The sequence below is a fragment of the Thamnophis elegans genome, chromosome 7 (genome assembly GCF_009769535.1).
Source record: "Thamnophis elegans isolate rThaEle1 chromosome 7, rThaEle1.pri, whole genome shotgun sequence".
Lineage (NCBI taxonomy): Eukaryota > Metazoa > Chordata > Lepidosauria > Squamata > Colubridae > Thamnophis > Thamnophis elegans.
Genome location: NC_045547.1, coordinates 70,364,833 through 70,385,312, shown reverse-complemented (window position 1 = coordinate 70,385,312; position 20,480 = coordinate 70,364,833). Strand labels below are relative to the sequence as shown.

General features: G+C 40.7%; 1 protein-coding gene across 3 annotated transcripts in view; it reads right to left on the bottom strand.

Moving 5' to 3' along the window:
• Positions 1-20,480, bottom strand: part of CELSR1 (cadherin EGF LAG seven-pass G-type receptor 1) — a 184,874-nt gene that overhangs the window by 28,410 nt on the left and 135,984 nt on the right. For all 3 annotated transcript variants that reach the window (XM_032220771.1, XM_032220773.1, XM_032220772.1), the window contains exons 16-23: positions 17,698-17,799; positions 15,940-16,034; positions 13,374-13,583; positions 10,443-10,626; positions 7,152-7,295; positions 5,871-6,072; positions 4,816-4,983; positions 1,621-1,750 (exon numbers count right to left, since the gene is read on the bottom strand). In XM_032220771.1, the coding sequence (XP_032076662.1) occupies positions 1,621-1,750; positions 4,816-4,983; positions 5,871-6,072; positions 7,152-7,295; positions 10,443-10,626; positions 13,374-13,583; positions 15,940-16,034; positions 17,698-17,799 (1,235 nt within the window). The remainder of the gene's footprint in view (positions 1-1,620; positions 1,751-4,815; positions 4,984-5,870; positions 6,073-7,151; positions 7,296-10,442; positions 10,627-13,373; positions 13,584-15,939; positions 16,035-17,697; positions 17,800-20,480) is intronic.

Below are 20,480 nucleotides of genomic sequence, written 5' to 3'. Positions count from 1 at the left end.
CAACAGGGGAGGTAAGACATTCTTTTTAAAGCACAGACTGCTCGTAGGTCAAACTATTAAATTCCTGCAGGAAACCCCATCAGACGTTTTAAGCTGTGCCCACTCAAGAGACATCATGATTTCAGCATTTCTTTCCCTGCACTCTTCCCTACAAATCCATCTGCAATTTCCTTAAAAATGGATGCCTGACTTTGGCAAGTCCCCATCTTTGAAATGGGAATTGTAATAACTCACTATGTCATCGTATAGCAAGGATAAATACATTAAGCCACAGAGGAATTTGCAGACCCAAAGCATGGTACAAAGGATTAAACATGGACAGTTCTGAGTTCATACTTTGCTTTGCAAAACATAGATTGAATTGCAAGGTACGGAGGGGTTGGGGTTAGGCTATGGGCATCTGTGGGAGGACCAGGCAAAGGATTCAAGACCTTTTTATGTGTATGCCATGCATATAAAAAGGGTGGGGTTTAATCAGGTGGCTGCCATCTTGAATCCCCACCCCCCGGAAGCCTCTGAGGCCCATTAGTGTCCTGCTTTCCTTGAGTCATTAACAGAAGAAATATAAACTATTAAATTAGTAAATAATCAACAATTAAAAAAAAAAACTAGCTGTCTTGACACCTTATATCAAGTAAGGCTCAGATTTAAATCTGGAAGGAAATACAGGTAATCAGAAATTATATATATATATATATATATATATATATATATATATATATATAGATAGATAGATAGATAGATAGATAGATAGATAGATAGAGAGAGAGAGAGAGAGAGAGAGAGAGAGAGAGAGAGAGAGAGAGAGAGAGAGAGAGAGATGGCTTTCTCTCTGTGTGTGTTTGTGTGTGTGTTTGTGTGTTCCAGTATAACTCTGGAACGCCTCAAACAATTTCAACCAAATTGGGACACAGATGACTTATTCTCTAGAGACAAATACTGTGGGGTTAAGACATCCCTAACACCCCTCGGGGTGTGTGTTCTATTATGATACAGCCTGTTGTGCTTTAAATGGCTTCTACTGTACAGCGCAGTAGAGTTGCCATGGTAACGGCTTCACAGTACTCCAAAAGAGGGCTCCCTCTGGTAAGGGGGAAAATCCAACATTAGAAATTATGTTTGGTCCGGACATTTTCCACCTATAAATAAATACCCGGGCAATGCCGGGTTATCGGCTAGTTCATTAAAAGTGACATTGTAGCAGGAGGCTAAAATGGTGGTCAACAATGAAAAATCTGGTAGCATTTTTTCAGACTAGCTAAGGTTGCAGTTCATGGCAACTTATGCCTTTTAATAATATTTATTAATCAAAAGAGTTGCTTCCACCTTCCTGATTTTTTTTAAAAAAATGATAGCAATTCTTTTTCTAAAAATGTTCATCGTATGGTGGTGATAAAGCAAAAGGAAATGAACCAAAACAATGAATCCTCCCCTCTGTAAGTATGTTGTGGCTGAAACAGAGCCCTATGGGTTAAAGCACTACTACTTTGATAAACTGGAAGGTAGCTTTTAAGTAAAAAATAAAACACTAATTTAAAATGATCTCATTTGCTTTTTAACTCTCATCAAACACTGTTTCATTACCACAATAAACACAATAATCACAAGGGAACTGCTTACTTCACGATTTGACATATCCATCAGGACTGCAAAGCTGGTCATGTGGTTACATTGACAAATAATATGGTTCTGGCGTCGAGAAAACAGTTCACACCCTTTGGAAGACCAGCCTCCTGCTGTTTCTCTAGTTCTGGTCAATGAAAGGGGGAAAGAAATCCAATTCCAATTAGAATAGAATAGAATTCTTTATTGGCCAAGTGTGATTAGACACACAAGGAATTTCTCTTTGGTGCATATGCACTTATTGTACATAAAAAAAAGATACATTCATCATGAATCATAAGATACAACACTTAATGATAGTGGTAGGGTACAAATAAGCAATCAAATCATACTAGGAAACAATCAATTATATTTGTTATCTGACAGGCCAAACTGTTTCAGTGATGGATTGGAACTTCTCATTGCTGTCCCTCCTCTAAATAATTAACAGTGCAACTCACAAAACGTAAGAGATTTTTAAAAAGTGCAGCTTTTATGAAAACCAGTGTTTTCATTATTAATCTCCACTTCTCAAGAACAACACCCATATGTTCAGGAGCATCAGGGCTCATTAATGTACTGTCTGGCCATTGAAGTCAATGTTTGCAAAGGTGTGTTGTTCCTTTCAACTCTGCTTCATCATGACCAATGGCAACATTACACACAGGTAGGATAAGCAGTGCAAGTAGCCCATGATTATCACTTAGCTATCTCTTTGATCTTTAAATAATAGTGAGCCCGTTCCTGGCTGGAAAGCTATAATAAAATTCCATTATTCTAAAGCTCTCGGGATTATTTGGTATATATCTATTTTTATAATCTAGCATTGGTTTCAAGATATGGGCGCAGTGTTTCCCACATTCTCCAAGATGTTATTTTGATGGCTCACATACTTCTTATAACTCTGTAAGAGCTGCAAATTTTGCAAAAACAATTAATTAATTAATAATAATAATGCCATCATCCATTGAAAAAGAAGCTCAGAAGTTCCCTACAACAGTGATAGTGAAACTTTTTTGCCTCGGGTGCCAAAAACACGCACGTGCATGCTATTGCACCCCCATAATTTAATGCCACCCATGCCGTGCCCCCTGCGCATGCACATGTGACCACCCCCCACTGCCCCAGGCATGAGCACATGGCTTTCTTGGAGCCTGAGGTGGGCGAAAATGGCCTTCTCCCCTCCCGGAGGCCCTCCAGAGGCCAGAAATGGCCCATTTTCTGACTTCCGGTGGGCCTGGTAGGTCCGTTTTTCACCCTCCCCAGGCTCCAGAGGCTTTTTAGGCGCCTGGGGAGGGCAAAAAACAGCCCAACACGCAAACCAGAAGTTCAGGAATGGCTTCAGGGAAGCCTCCAAAGGGCGAAAAATGGCTGATAATCAGTTGGACAGTGCACACATGTGCGCTAAAGCTGACAGGGCAACACCTCATGTGCCCTCAGAAATGGCACCGCGTGCCATAGGTTCGCCATGACGGCCCTAGAACATATGATAAGGTGATTCTGTTCTTGAATGAAATTTAAAATGCTGTGTTTCCCCAAAAAGAAGACCCTCCCTGAAAATAACCACTAACCTAATATAAGCCCTACCCCAAAAATAAACCTGTGGGGATGGGCGTGGCCAGCACTAGAGTTGGAGAGTGCATGGGGACCAATGGTGTCTGGCCACAGCCTGCTGGCCCCTTGGAAGGGGCAAATAAGTCTGAGCGTGGAGGTGGGGGGGAGGGGAAGCCAAGGTGGCGCAGTGGTTAGAGTGCTGTACTGCAGCCACTTCAGCTGACTGTTATCTGCAGTTCGGCGGTTCAAATCTCACCGGCTCAGGGTTGACTCAGCCTTCCATCCTTCCGAGGTGGGTAAAATGAGGACCCAGACTGTGGGGGCAATATGCTGACTCTGTAAACCGCTTAGAAAGGGCTGAAAGCCCTATGAAGCGGTATATAAGTCTAACTGCTATTGCTACTGCTATAGATAGGTGATCTGGATGTGCTGTGCTGCTGCCTGGTTCATAGGAAACTTGCAGTAGGTTTGCATGGTGGCATCAGCAGCAGGCATAGGCATGGGGGAGGCAGGCAATCACAACACTCCACATAGGCACCTGCCTGGCAGGGCCACAAGCAGTCTGAGAGATGGTGGGATGGAGTGGGCAGCACATTGGAATTGCCTTCCTCCCCCCCACCAATGCCTCTGCCTGGCTCCGCCATGAACTTTTCACCTAGAAGGAGACGAAGCTTCGTCTGATTGCAAATGGGACACTTGGAAATGGACCTAATCACTCCATTTCAAAGTGTCCCATTTGCAAGGAGCAAAGCTTTGAATCTCCATTATTTCTCCGCCCAAGTGGGAGCCTACGGGGCGCTTGGGAATGGAGCAAATCACGACCAGAATGAAAAGAAGTAAGAGGTTCAGCGAAATTATTTTTATACCCACAATCATATCCTTTCTGTTTTTCATTACAAACAGTAAAAATGACTAATAGAGTGACAGAAGGCTACTGATAATTAACAGAATTGTCTTTGTGGCAATTTGATGGCGCTTCAAAAAGTACATCGATAATTTATGTTCTGTTAAAGTTGAAATAGTTGGGTTTTTTTTAATTGAACTTCTTTCCAGTTAAACAGCTAACTTCTGTCTAGAAATTGTTCTCAAATAAATATGTTGTGTAAATTTGTCTAAAAAAGCCATCTGTCTGTCTGAATACTGGAGTACTTTATTAAAAACTTGTTACCTAGTCTTTATTTCTAGTAGGCAACAAATAACAGCCAATGAAGTTGTCACTGCTGTTTATACTATGTAAAAAAGAGAGAGGTTTTGTTATTGTTGTTGAAAACGGCAACCTGGTCTTCCGGTTTCTGGCCTGCATGCATGTGTAAAGACCAGCTGGGAGGTGTGCTTGTGCTGCCAAAAACCAGAAGATCATCTTCCTGGCATGCGCATGCACACCGGGTGGGTGCTCTTCCAGTTTCCGGGCAGTCCCATGTGCGTGAAGACCAGCTGGCTGGTGTGCTGGAACCCAGAAGAACAATGGGCGACAGCTCTGCATGCCACATCCAGCACAGGTGTCATAGGTTCTCCATCACGGGTATAGGTTCTCCTGCTTGAGCAGGGGCTGGACTAGAAGACCTTCAAGGTCCCTTCCAGCTCATCCATTTTATTCTATTCTAAAATGCCCACCCACAATAATTGCCCGTAGAAAAGAGTGCAGATTGAAAAACATACGCAATTGAATGGTTCCAGAAGACACACACAGGCTTTGTTCTCTCCATTGTTTCCAGCATAACATGCTCAATCATAATTGGGCTGTCCACTAGATTAGGCAAAGAATTTCCATCTCTGTAAATGATTACGCTGATTACTGGAGTATTAATGGTGGGGCGGTTGGGTAACCTGGAAAATAGAACGACGTTATCATTACAGAGGAAGAACAAAATAGTTTATTGTTTTCAGAAGAGTATATTACTTTAGGTTTAGCCAGGACTCGGTACTGAATTCTCTTCTGTGTGAAGACATCTAAAGGGACAGTTTAAGCAAGCAGATTCACTGCCTGATAGCAAATGAATGATGGATTTCATGTATTAACGAGTCATCAGAATTTTTAAAAGCACTGACAGAACATGCATAACATCCTCAACATAACGGAGTCAGTTCACACATCTAACTGTGAATTAAATCCTTGAGGTTCTAATTCTAAGATAAATTATTTAAACAAATATATCCTATTTTTTTCCAAAGTGGTATCTATTTTATTGTGAATTACTTTCTAGGATCATCCAGAACAACCAAGAGAAATATCAGCAACTAATTTCTCAGTAAACTTAAGTTTAAATGTACAATACTTGATTTAGTATAAAAAGGTAAAGGTTCCCCTCACACATATGTGCTAGTTGTTCCTGATTCTAGGGGGCGGTGCTCATCTCCGTTTCAAAGAGGAAGAGCCAGCATTGTCCGAAGACATCTCCGTGGTCATGTGGCCGGCATGACTAAATGCCGAAGGTGCACGGAACACTGTTATCTTCCCACCAAAGTGGTCCCTATTTTTATACTTGCATTTTTACATGCTTTCAAACTGCTAGGTTTGCAGAAGCTGGGACAAATAACGGGAGCTCAGTCCATTACGCGGTGCTATGGATTCAAACTGCCGAACTGCTGACTTTTCTGATCGACAAGCTTAGCGTCTTAGCCACTGAGCCACTTCATTTCCCAATTTGGTCATACTTAAGCGCAATTGCCAAATGCAGAATTACTATTCAAGCATGTTAAAAGTATAAATTTACCTTAAACTCCTTCGGTCAGGATCATAGTTCTTAGGCAGAAAACATCCCAAGGTTCGATATATAATTACCATGGCTACAGCATGCTGGCTGGAATTTTCTGGATGCCGACGCTGTCTTTTGGCATGTGTATTTTTATTATTTACAATTTCATCCTCCATCTTCAGTAAGAGTCCATAGTTTGATGGCTTTGTTGTAGGACCCACTGAAGAAAAAAACATGATGCCAAATTATAGGCTATCATCTGAGATGTGGATTTACACTTCAAGGAGCAATGAGATTAAGAATAGAATAGAATAGAATAGAATTTTATTATTTATATGCCGCCCTTCTCCGGGAGGACTCAGGGCGGCGAACAATTCAAAAGGGGAAAAAGGGGAACATAAAAACGAAATACAAATAATAAAAATAAGCAACAATCGCACAACCATACATGTCGAGAGGGGAGGGAACTCATCACCCCCAGGCCTGCCGGCAAAGCCAAATTTTGACAGCTTTTCGGAAGGCCTGGAGAGAGGTGAGGGTCCGAATCCCTGCGGGGAGTTCATTCCAGAGGGCCGGAGCTGCCACAGAGAAGGCCCTCCCCCGGGTAATAGCCAGATGGCATTGGCTGGTAGATGGCACCCGGACGATTAAGATTAAATAAATTAAAATAATTTGTAATTGAAGATCAGAATGAAACATTTATTACATCTGTATTCTCCTTCTAGTCTTTCCCACTATCCCATAATGGTTTACAACTTACAGTTTTTTAAAAAAAATAGTACTAACAGAAAAATGTAGATTCAACAGTATTGACAAAATAATATATTCAAAATTAATCATTATGATACCAATAAAAAGAAGAAAAAAGAACCATGCAAATTAAAAAATTCTGATTTTTGGTACACCTGTTGGGCGAAATGAGAAAGAAGGCACTACAGGATCTCTCTGGTCAGTATAATTTCAACTTTAGTTCTTTTTCTTTTTCATCGTCCTTAAGTATGAAGTCAAACTTTGCAGAGGGAAATGTTAGAAAATGCATTCTTTTATCAAGTAGCATTGTCTACTTTGTCTCCTCTATGTCATACTTAATCTTTCTCAGGCAACAACTTAAAAATGAACATTCTTGTTATTCCATTCCGATAAACCTTCTCAGCCTCAGGGTATCTAAATGTGCTTGTATTGAAATTTTTAGAATTTCAAAAAGTTCAGAAAGTTATTCTACTTGGAAATAAAAGTTGCAATCCCAATAAATTTGGTGAGGAGAAGAGCAGGAAGAGCTACTCTAAAACGGCATCATACCTTTTCTGATAGATGTTTTGAGCAAAGTTTCAGGAAACAAAACAGATGATTCCAAATCTTTTGGATAATCTTCTTTGATTGTATTAAAATGTGGTACTCTAGTTCCCGTAAAATTGGACTTTTCAAATATGTCAACAGCAATAACTAAAAAGAAACAACATAAACTATGTAACAAGCAATGTAAACAAGAAAAGTCATCGTATAATTCACTTCTTTCCCATAAGGCTTAAATAATCAAGTGATAGTTTAGTAAATGTAATGCTTTATTAGTTTTTTTATACTATAGAGATATCGGGAGAAAGTTTCATGATAGTTATAGGATTTTTTTTCAGGAAGGAAGGAGTCAAAGTTGGAAATAAATGTGTGAAGACATTCACACACCTGTCCATTTTGGTGGTGCCATATTCCAGGACGGAAATATAGTTAAGCATTTTTAAGAAAGCATTGTATATTTGACAACTTTAACTGATTTCTTCGAAAATCAGCCCCATAGTCTAGAAGTATGAACAGGTTGCTGTACCAATTCAGACTACTTATTCATTTAATTTATATGTTTTCAGCAAGGTTCTTCCCACCCCCTACTTGAATAGGTCAGGGATTAACCCCCATAGCTTCTGCAGGCAATGGAGAGGTTCTACCGTTGAGCTTCAGTGCATCTTGAAAAGCTATTAAGCGTTTTTGTAGAGCAGCGATGTCAGTGAGAAATGTCTTTTGCAATAAGGATGTAGGAAAATAAATATACTTCAAGAGCAGGTGTCTTCTTTTAGCCTGGGGGGGCTGCACTTTGAAGTGATTATGATGGATGGCTGCCTCTAAAAGTTCCAAGATGAATGTCACAGTTTTTTTTTGGGGGGGGGGGAGATAGATGGTAATTTTAAGTATCCAAACTCATAGCCGCTCAACACATTTAATTTTGCCTTTCTTCCACGAAAAATACCACAGATCATTCTGGTAAAACCCAGAAACGTTTTTACCGAATCATGGAGGCTGCAAATGGGAGGATTGCATGCAGTTTCCAAATGACAGATTACCATTTTAATTTCACAATTCTAACCAACTTTTCTTTCTGTCAACTAAAATAATGCAACAGTGCATTTGATAATCACAAATTGCAACTGTCCTCTTGAAAAATGCCAGTTTATATTAAGATAGATCATAACATATCTGAAATGTACTGGTTAGAGTTAAATGAGGTTTAGAAAATCTAGGGTTTAAATCCTATTTCAGCCATTTCATTTTCATTGGATGAAAACAGTCATTCTTCTACCTTCATATGGAGAATAGTAAAACCCCTGTCTTGAGGATACAAATTAGATTTATAACAATATATTCCACAGATCAAATTAGTACAAGATCACATACTAATTGAAACCAATAAATGAGAGGAACTAAAGCTGTACTTAAGACAGAAGGAAGTCCCCTCAATTCATTAACACTAAGTTCCGGACTAAACATTCCTAACTTCATTCTCAAGATAACTGGCAATTTTCTGATATTAAATAGAGCCAATTATCTGTTGACTGTGGCATTCACCCAGCCCTCCTATTTGTCTTCATGTACAAATACAGAAATTTAATGTCAAAACCAGACCTAAATATTTTCTTTGGTTCCTTTTTTCTCATTCTCATTTAATCTCCCTGTCAAATTCCTCAGCAGTTGCTGAATTCCCTGTCGGTGAGGCAATTCTTTGCTTATTGAATTTAGAGAGTGACATGTCTATCTTCCTGTTTTTTTGTTCTCCTTTCCACACCATCGTCCACAGGTGGTAGGGTGGAAATGGTGATGGTGTGGAAGAGACTGATAGGTTAGGAATCCCGGAGAGCTGTTGAGTTTGACAAAGGGCTGAGTGATTCTGAAACACTAACATTTATCAATTTTTCCCCTCACTTGGACCACTGGGTACAGATAATCTTCATTAAGCTACCACACTTGGTTTCAGAAACTTGATGAATTAAGCAAAGTAATCACTAAGCAAAACTGTGAACGTGCTTATGATTTCACTTCAGTTTTCCTTTGCTGTACAGATCTGTGAAGACCATAAACAGGAGGATTGTTCATTTATATTTTTTATTTTATTGCTTTTTTAATTTAGAGTAGAGTGCAGTACTGCAGGCCACTTCAGCTGACTGCTATCTGCAGTTCAGCGGTTCAAATCTCACCGGCTCAGGGTTGACTCAGCCTTCCATCCTTCCAAGGTGGGTGAAATGAGGACCCGGATTGTTGTTGGGGGCGATATGCTGACTCTGTAAACCGCTTAGAGAGGGCTGAAAGCCCTATGAAGCGGTATATAAGTCTAACTGCTATTGCTAATTTACTTTACTTACTTTTTACATTTTATCATGACAAAGTCTCTAGCTCCATATGGAGAAATTGAATGTTTAGCTATATCTGTCCTATAGCCAACCTTCCTGTTCTTTTTCAAGTATGTTACACACACACAAATATATACCATGTTTCCCCAAAAATAAGGCAGGGTCTTATTTTCTTTTGACTCCCCAAAATAAGCAATTGGCCTTATTTTTGGGGAAGTCTTATTATTTTTGAGGTGCAGCTGACGGCGAGCGTGGTCACCTCATGGCTGCTGCTGCATTGCAATATTTTCGGGAAGGGCTTATTTTCGGGGAAACAGTATATAGTATGTATATCATATATGTTATATATTATATACACACATATACATAGATATCATAATACACTTATTTTGGGAACAGTCATTTTGCCTCATGAGAGAAGGAAAATGAAAGTGCTTTTTTAAACTGCTTCCCTTCCCTGTCAGGGATGGTCTCAGTAATTTTAAAGCAGGATATAAACTATAGTCCTCGAGTTACAACAGGGCCTACCCATGACAATAGTAATTTGTGACAGTTGTAAATCAGGTCAACTATGTCAGTGGTCTCCAACCTTGGCAACTTTAAGACTTGTGGACTTCAACTCCCAGAGTTCCTCAGCCAGGCTGAGGAACTCTGGGAGTTGAAGTCCACAGGTCTTAAAGTTGCCAAGGTTGGAGACCACTGACCTATGTGACTGACTCAATTTTATAAACATTTTTTTGCAGCAGTTGTTAAGCGAACCAACGGTTCCCCATGAGAGCAGTTTTGCTGAACGCTTGGAAGGTTTCAGGCACTGAAGAGAGGCTTTAAGACAGCCAATCTCAAACTTGGCAAATTTAAGACCTGTGGACTTCAACTCCCACAATTCCCCAGCCAGCACTATTGCCATGTTTGAGGAAGAACTGCTTTCAAAAAGTCACATCTGATAGGGAAAATAAGATCACTAGAGGCAAGAACTTACTCATGTTTGCAGCAATGATAACAAAAGGTTTTATGTAGGTTTTTTTCATGTTCTTTGCCAGATTATGAAAATATTCTTCGTAGTGTTTCAGTAAGTGAGCGGTACCCCCTTCTGTCCTCTGGATGTGTTCCCAAAGGTCTTCTGTGCGAGGATCCAGTAAGGCGCTACCTGTTTTTATGATATTCTGGGAGAAGAAGAAATATAGGCCAAGGGACAAAAATGTAACAATATCACACTTATGGTAGAAAGAAGCTGAACCTAACCCTAACCGAAATTCTTTATAGATTAGAATGTAATTCTTTATTGGCCAAGTGTGATTGGACACACAAGGAATTTCTCTTTGGTGCAGATACTCTCATTATACATAAAAGAAAAGATACGTTCATTTTTTGTGCGCCGAACCAGCAGTAATGCCGTCAGCAACCCTCCCCTGCCCTGATCTATGGTTTCTAAAAGTCGACACCAACTTGATTGCACATAATCAATTAATCATTATAGGTCGTTCTCAATTTTACAGTCACAAGTGGGCCCAGAAGTTTGGTGGTAAATTGAGTTCATCAGATTACCATGTGACCTGACCTGATTTTACAACCAGGTTTATGATAGTTATAAGTTGCAAATCACAGTTGTATAGGATGATACATCTAATCTTAAATGTGAGCTGCTTGCCAAGTGCACAAAATGTGGTAATGTGACTGTGCTGGGGGTGGACATTTTAAGATGGTCAAATGTGTTTTACAGGCCATAAAACACACTTTAAAAGGCTATCCTAACTTCAAATGGTTATTAAGTGCTCCTCATTAAGTGAGGACTACTTAAAATGGAAAGCTAATTTTTCGAAATCCATAAAACATCGACAGGGAGAAACCTAAAAGAGCACTAATTTTTGTCAGTGAATTGAGGAAAAAATTCAAACCGTGTTGGGAGGGCACGCAGCATGCACAGAGGTGGCAGGGTGTGTGTGGGGGTTGCGCGTGCATGCGCGGGGCCACACAAGCAATGCATTTGGGGAGTTTGGGCATGCATTCGCGCATGTGCTTTGGTCACTCAGTCCTGAAAAGGTTAGCCATTACTGATATAGAAAAATAAAACACTTCTTTCTTAGATATTGGCATGAATGACACAGCATCTCTTCATAAAGCTACAGATCTCTCTACCAATGCACTTAGTCCTGCATAGCACTGAAAAACTGCATGGCCCCAGAGATGTTTTTTCCTGACCTTAGCATGGAAACTATAATATGTGATGTTTGTTGGCATTCATGCAAAATTACAAGCTGGGTAATTGGAACACAAGCTATTTTTCAATGTTTAGTATTTGATTTCTATAAAAAGGCAATTTCATCTTTTTTCTTTGTTACGCAGCCATCATTTGGCCTATTTTTACTATTTAAAAGTGGTTATTTAATATTAAGGGAATTTTGAAAAATACAACTAAAGTAAATACAGTTTCTTTGGGGGAAAATGTTTCTTTTTATTGCAATCTGATACCAGAAAGGGACTTTTATAAGTTTATAAAAGCTTAGAGAGATGAGGACTAGAGCTATAGTCATATGATTATTGTTTCACAATGAGTTAAACAAACTTCACGTTACATAGTCACTTGGTTCTTTGGAGAATGAATTTGATTACTTTTTTTGATTAATGCACATTCTTAAGATCTCAAAAACAGAATCTCTATGCACAGTGGAATTCACTAGAACATTTTAATGCTGACTACTGGCAGCAGGGCCAGAAAAATGTGCGAACAAGTCTATTTCCAATATGCCGTCTTCCTTTAAACATGCAAACATCATTGAGTGTTATATCTCACTTTCATTATGCTGGAGCTCTTATAGAGTAACATCTTGCAAATCACTTTTGCACAAAGCCATATCATCTAGGGCTCATTAAGAAAATGTTTTGTTTTGGTACTAACAGGATCTTACTAACAGGTGAAAGAAGGAAATGATTCTTACATCCACCTCCCACTCACAGGTCCATCCTTTTTTTCCTATCCTTTTTTCACAACCAAATGATCAGAAATGCTACTTCAGCCCAGAAAAGAGGACTAAAAATATGAATATATTGCTCCATTGTGCTAAAGAGATTATAACAGGGATTTGCCACAAAAAGCGACACTAGAAAAAAAAATAAAAAACCAAATCCTGTAGATCAGGGGTGTTTCACTGAGGGACGCATCAGGGTTGTGTTTGACCTTGAAGGGCTGGGGGAGGCGTGGCCATGGTGGGTGTGGCCAGAGTGGGCATGGCCATGGAGCGCTTGACACAGGACTTGTGTCGGGGACACCTGTGGTGGCCAAGTGCTAAGGCAGGACTTCCCTGAGACCCTCAATCACTCTCATTATAATCTCCTTCCTTCCTTCTATTCTTTTTCCTTCCCTCTTCATTCTGCTTTCTTCTTCCTTGCCCTCTTATTTTTCCTTCCTTGCTCTCTTCCCATCTTCCCTTCTGTCTCTTTCCCTTTCCCCTTTCCTGTCCTTTCTTGGATGCTCAAATGCAAAAGGGGAAATATTTCTCCTTTTGTTTTGTTTTTAGTTTGTTTGGCTAGCCCTCTGCTAGCAAAAACACAGCCCATGCGCAGCCCCCTGAGCTTCATTTTTGAGGGCTGCAGGAGGCCATTGTGGCCAAAAATGGGGCATGTGGGGGGGGAGGCACATGCCCCGCCGCCCCCGGAGCTACCTTTACACTGGAAGAGGCACCGTGGGCCAGATCTAAACCCCCTGCGGGCCAGATCCAGCCCACGGGCCTTGCATTTGAAGCCTCTAGCAGGGCTTCCCTTTCATCTAGTCAAAGAACTGAAAAGAACTACTAGATAAATAATGCGCAACCGTGTTCCCCTAAGAAGAACGGCATTCCCACAATTTTGGCAACTGGTTGTGCCTAAGTGTCACATCCTTGTGCTTTCCCACTAACAGTTCAACATTTCTTACCTCATTAAATTCCACATCTCTTGTGGCAGCCAAATCAAACCCCTGTTGCTGGCTCTCATATTGTAGCACCCTGATCATCATCTGGTAGGCTATCCTCACATCATTGCCATAGAAGGAACTTGTGTGGTTTGTGGCATTCTGAAGCACTTTCGCTATCTGCACCGACTTAGCACTGTCCATTTTGGTCTCATTATGGAGAAACTTCTCATTCTGACCGAAACAGAAAAAAAATAAGGCAAAAGTCAAATGTCAGGGAACAGATTCCATTTGTTCTTTGTTAAATCATTTGAAGGAGTGCCCAATTCATCGTTTTTGATTCAATTTGTCAATTGGCTCAGTTGGTGAATAAACCTGTATTGGTAGAAATGGAGGCCAAGTTGTAGGTTTGATTTACATGTAAATATACTGTATTCTTTCAGTGTATGGAGATTACCTGCTGCTGCATGTAAACACATGCATTTTTCCTGTACACATATCACCTTTTGGAATTTTCGGCAGAAATTTTATGAGATGAATGCTCTGCTCACATTTCTTTGCATATGCCCTGAAACAGTGGTCCCTAACTTTTCCGGCTTTGTGGACCAACAGTGTTGGCAGTGGTGATGGAGAGGGCACTGTTTCACACCTACGCACACCACTTGCACCAATGCAGCTTTGCACGCTTGTCTGTAGAGATTCTCAGTCATCCAGGTCATGGTTGTCTCAAAGGTGCTTTTTTTTTTCCAGCAGGCAACTGGACTTTCTTGTTTTTTCTTCTAAGACGTTTCGCTTCTCATCCAAGAGGTTTCTTCAGCTCTGACAGGATAGTGGGGAATGGAAGGATTTATACTCTTATACTTTTCCTTTTAAAGGATCCTTGAAGCACTTGGAGGTTTATCTTTGTCCTCAGGGTCTCCTGAGTTCCTGTAGCCTGCATTTTCTCTCCTCTGGAAATCCATTCCTACTCCACACCATTCAAAAGGTGTTCTTCCCAAATTGTATAGCTAAACGCTAAACGCTATACAATTCCTGCAAGGAATATAAACCCTTCCATTCTTGGATGAGAAGTGAAAGTTTTTTCTTCAAAGAAAAAAAACTAGAAAATCCAGTTGCCTCCCGAAAAAGCATCTTTGGGACAGCTTGCACACTTGTGCTCTCATCCTCCACTTGAGCTGAAAAATCATGGGTACTGGTATTTTTGGGGGGTTCAGCAAAATTATAACAGGGTAACCTCACATGAGGGATTTGAGTGAGCAATTTACAGGCAGTCCTTGACACTAAACAGTTTGTTTAGTGACTATTCAAAGTTACAATGGTGCTGAAAAAAGTGGCTTATGATCATTGTTTACACATATGACCCTTGTAGAACCCCAGTGATCACCTGATTTACATTTGGACTGACTCATATTTTTGGCGTTTGTAGTGTCCCAGAGTCATATGATCCCCTTTTGAGACCTTCTAACAAAGTCAAATTGGATGCTCAAATGCAAAAGGGGACATATTTCTCGTTTTGTTTTGTTTTTAGTTTGTTTTGCCAGCCCTCTGCCAGCAAAACAAAGCCCATGCGCAGCCCCGAGCTCCATTTTGGCGGGCAGAGGGCTGCAGGAGGGCATCGCGGCCAAAAATGGGGCATGTGAGGGGGAGGCACATGACCCCCCACCCCGAGCTACCTTTACCCTGGAAGAGGCACCGTGGGCCAGATCTAAACCCCCTGCGGGCCAGATCCAGCCCATGGGTTACTAATTTAACAATTGCAGTGATTCACCTAACAAATGTGGCAAGAAAAATCGTAAAATGCGGGCAAAACTCACTTAACAAAATTCTCACCTAGCAGCATAAATTTGGGCTAAATTGTGGTCATAGCTTGAGGACTACCTCTACAGCTAATCCTCAACTTACTTTCACAACCAGAACTAGAATGAGCCAACAGTGGTTAGAGTACATTACTGCCGGCTAATTCTGCCGACTGCCAGCAGTTCGAATCTCGTCAGGCTTAAGGTTAACTCAGCCTTCCATCCTTCTGAGGTGGGTAAAATGAGGACCCAAATTGTTGGGGGCAATAGGCTGACTCTGTAAACCGCTTAGAGAGCCCTTTAAAAGTACTGTAAAGCGATATATAAGTCTAAGTGCTATTGCTATTACTAGAATTTCCATGGCTAAGAAGGCAGTTATTAAATGAGTCACACCTGATTTTATGATCTTGTTTGCCCCAGTTATTAAGAGAATCACTGCAGTTGTTAAATGAATTATATGAACATTAAGTGAACCTGGCTCCCCCCATTGACTGCGACTGTTGGACGCTGCCTGGGAAAGTCAGAAATGAAGACAAATTGACTCTGAAACTCTGTAATCATCATAAATACATGCAGGTTGTCAAGTGCCTAAATTTTGATTGTGTGACTATGGGGATGCTGCAATATTCGTAAGTGTGAGGACAGGTCACAGGTAACTTTTTTCAGTGCTGTTGAATGGTCACTAAGCAACTGGTTGTAAGTCAAGAACTAGCTGCAAATGACACATTCTCCAAAAATATTACCAGTTTCTATGGGACAATTAATACCGTGCTCAGTAGGTATCCCACTCTTACCATGATTTTAAGAGTCACAAAGTCAACGGTGGTACAGTTAAAAAGTTCCGGGGACAGCCAGCCTTTCTCACTGCTGCAATGCCGAACAGCGTTCCCTTTAAAAAGAAAAACAATTAGTGAGAAATTCAAAAGTTTTACCTACGTGTTTAATTTATATGAGAAAGTTAGCCTTTTGTTAACTTTTTACATTACACCAGTAGTTCCCAGACTTGGCAAGTTTAAGACTTGTGGACTTCAACTCTGCTGGCTGGAGAATTCTGGAAGTTGAAGTCCACAAGTCTTAAACTTGCCAAGTTTGGGAACCACTACATTACACAAATAGATGCTTAACAATTATGTACAATTATATGTGAAAAGCCCTTCTAATTATACTTTTTAAAAAGGGCATTTTACAACAGGAGCCTATGTTGATGGAGTTTGATGCTGCTGGTGTTGGTGGCCGTTTAACCAGTTAAACGAGAGTCCATTTGGTCTAGTGCAGAGGTGTCAAACTCATGTCATCATGGCGGTCATCATGTGATGAATCAAGACTTTGTCCTTCGCTGAACTGGGCATGGGCGTGGCCAGCACATGATGCATTCAGCCCACGGGCTGTGAGTTCGACAGCCCTGGTCTAGTGGTTAAGGCAACAGGTTAGAAAGCAAGAGAGTGTGACTGGAAATCCTGCTTAGTCCCGAAAGCCAGCTGGGTGATTTTGGACAATTCATCTTCTCTCCATCCAACTCACCTCACAGGGCTGTTGTTGTGGGGGAAATAGGAGGAGGAAGGTGTGTTGGATATGTTTGCCACCTTGAGTTATTTGTGAAAATAATACAGGTTGGATATATATAAATGAATGAAAAAATAATTAAATCATCAAATAGAATAGAATAGAGCTGGAAGGGAGCTTGGAGGTCTTCTAGTCCAGCCTCCTGCTCAAGCAGGAGAATCTATACCAGGCGTGTCAAACTCAAGGCCCGCGGGCCATATCCGACTCATAGGGCGCTTAAATCTGGTCTGCGGGGCTGTCCTGGAAATAGCAAAGGAATGGCCCATGGTGCCTCTGGCAGCCAAAATGGGGCACGGACGGGCCTGCGTGCGGCCCTCCTATGCTCCATTTTGGCCAGCAAAATGCTGCAGGCTGCTCAGGCCGAAAATGGGGCGGGGGGGATGCATGGGACCTCTCACGCCCTGTTTTGGCTGGCAAGATGTTGTAGGAGGACGTCCAGGCTGAAAATAGGGCATGGTGGGGGGGCAGAAGGATGCTGCAGGAGATGTCCATCCTGTCTCCCACCCCCCCCAGCTGGCTCATGGAGAATTACAATGCTGATCTGGCCCTCGAAGCAATCCAGTTTGACATCCCTGATCTATACCATCTTGGACAAATGACTGTCCAATCTTTTCTTAAAAACCTCCAGTGATGGAGTGTCCACGATTTCTGGAGGCAAGCTGTTCCACTGGTCAATTGAATTTCTATATATGTCATTATAAATATGTCATTATGCTGCAGAATAAAAGAGAAGATTCTGATTAAGTTTTCAAAAGTTTTGTTTTTCTCCTTACTCTTATGTTTCAACTATCAAATTTATATTTTGATTGCTTTATCTAAATGAGATTTTTAATATGTTCTTAACAGGTTCAGTCTGGGCAAAACAGACTTTCATCTTCAGGCTTACATAGACAACATTCTTCCATATGTCAACCAACTTTTTTGAATTTTTATTTTCCCCAACACTTAACCTACAATAACACTTTATATATATAATCACAATTACTTACCCACTGATCCCTTAGGACATGGAACAGCAGCAGGTTGTCCAAACTTGGTTTGTGGCCACCAAATGCCAGCCTCAAAAGCTTTGGGACATCCATTGTAAACCACTACATGGGATTGAAAGGAAAGTTGTATATATTTGTATACATTATATGAGAGGGGGGGGAGGAGAGGGAGAGAGACAGAGACACACACAGAGAGAGACAGAAACAGAAACCGACACTCTCTCTCTCTCTCTCTCTCTCTCTCACACACACACACACACACACACACACAGACAGAAAGAGAGAAAGCAATAGCAGAAAGAAGAAAATGAAAACCATCACTATTCTTGTCTTGTTTTAGAAAGATGAGAAGACTCATTAGTGTATATAATCTTGTAGTGTAATGTATATAGAATAGAATACAATAGAATAGAATTCTTTATTGGACAAGTGTGATTGGACACACAAGGAATTTGTCTTTGGTGCAGATGCTCTCAGTGTACATAAAAAGACATGAAAAGATAAATTCATCAAGAATCTTAAGGTGCAAGCCTTAATGATAGTCATAGGGTACAAATGAGCAGTTAGGAAACAATCAATATCAATATAAATCTTAAGGATGCAAGAAACAAAGTTAAGGGCCTGCAGTCATAAGTGGGAGGAGATGGGTGATAGGAACAATGAGAGGACTGATGGTAATAGTAATGCAGCTGTAGTGAATGGTGTGACAGTGGTGAGGGAATTATTTGTTTAGCAGAGTGATGGCGTTCAGGGAAAAACTGTTCTTGTCTCTAGTTGTCTTGGTGTGCAGTGCCCTATAGCAGTAATGGCGAACCTATGGGAGGTATGCAGGTTTTTTTTTCAAAAAAAGGACACGAATAGCCTTTAGGAGGCTTGTAGAGTGCTCCTGGGGGGTGGGGCCAAAAACAACCAAAAAATGACCCATTTTTCACAAAAACGGGCCCGGTTTTTGTCACAAAAAGGGCATGAATAGCCTTTGAGGAGGCTTATAGAGTGTTCCTGGGGGTGAGGCAAAATTGAGCAAAAAAATGCCTGATTTTTCGCTCATTTCTGCCCTCCCCAGATCCCAGGAGCTCTCTGAAAGCCTCCTAAAGGCTATGCACGGCCATTTTGGTGAAGGGGGCAGGGTTTCGGGAGGCAAAAAAATGCCATATTCAGTGTATAAGATGCACCCAGATTTTCAGCCTCTTTTTTGAGGGAAAAAAGGTGCGTCTTATACTCCGAAAAATATGGTATAAAATACAAAGTGTAGTCATATATGGATGCAAAAATGCTTCAGGTTCATTAATATAAATATAAAACTTCAAATATAAAACTAGGAGAGCTGTGTTTGTCCTTTGCATATTTTTAAAACCAAGGAGAGAGGTGTTGAAGGGAGCAAGTGGGAGGGAGGTTTCAAAGGAATCCAGTATCAGAACTACTGAAGCTTTTAAATACGAAAGTATAGTAGAGCATGTATAGATCAGAAAAAGGATTATCACTGCTCAGAGTCCAACCTTTTCACTCTCAAGTGATTTATTAGCTCTCAATCAATATCAATGTAGCTTGGTTTGGATTTTCTCCATATAATTATTATTTGTTCCCATGGCACAGCAAGAAAAATGGATCAGAGCAGGGCACAAGCTGTTGGTGTCTAGACAACAGAATGATTCCCTATTTTTGTGCCAGGAAGAACATTTGTGCCTACCAATCTTATTTTCCAGAGGCCTGAGAATACCAATTCCATGAAACATTTTAATCCTCAATTTCAAATTCTTCATCAGTAGATGAGGAAAAAATAGAAATCGGTAGTCCTCGACTTTCAACAGTTAATTTAGTGACTGTTCAAAGTTACAATGGCACTGAAAAAAGTGACTTATAACCACTTTTTCACAGTTACAACCTTTCCAGCAATCCCCATGATCAAAATTCAGATGCTTGGCAACTGATTCATATTTATGACCATTGCTATGTCCTGGGGTCACGTGATCCCTTTTTGCGACCTTCTGACTAACAAAGCCAGTGGGGAAACCAGATTCCCTTAACAACTGGGTTACTAACTTATCAATTGCAGTGGTTCACTTAACAACTGAGGCAAGAAAGGTCATAAAATGGGACAAAATGTATCACTTAACAATAGAAATTTTGGGTTCAATTGTGGTTGTAAATTGAGGATAGGTTAGGGGCTTTATCTTTCACGAGAAGATAAAGCTCCACTCTTCTGCTCTCAATAGAATTGCTTATGCCACCAGGCTTAATGCCTTATGCCACCACCAAGCCCAGGTTTTTGGGCTTGGACAACCTAGAACTGCACCAATTAAGGTCTGACCTAAGCCTACTACACAAAATTGTCTGCTACAATGTCCTACCTGTCAATGACTACTTCAGCTTAAACCGCAATAACACAGGGGTAAACAGATACAAAGTCAAGGTAACCCCAAACCACTCCAAACTTGATTGCAAAAAATATGACTTCAGCAACAGAGTGGTCAATGGCTGGAATGCACTACCTTATCTCTTATTACCTGATCTATCTACTATCTGTTGTTACATCATCAAACCCCCAAAACTTTAACCTTAGACTTTCTGCCATGGACCTCACCCCATTCCTAAGATGTCCGTAAAGGGAGCATGCACCAGCCTGCCTACCGTCCCTGTCCTATTCTCCCCATTTTTGTACCAATTTCCTATATTCATGTCCATGTTTATACTTATACCTGTTATCTCGTACATGTTTGACAAACTAAATAAATAAATAAAATATATCTAATTTTTATTTACATCTATGGCAGACAACACTGCTT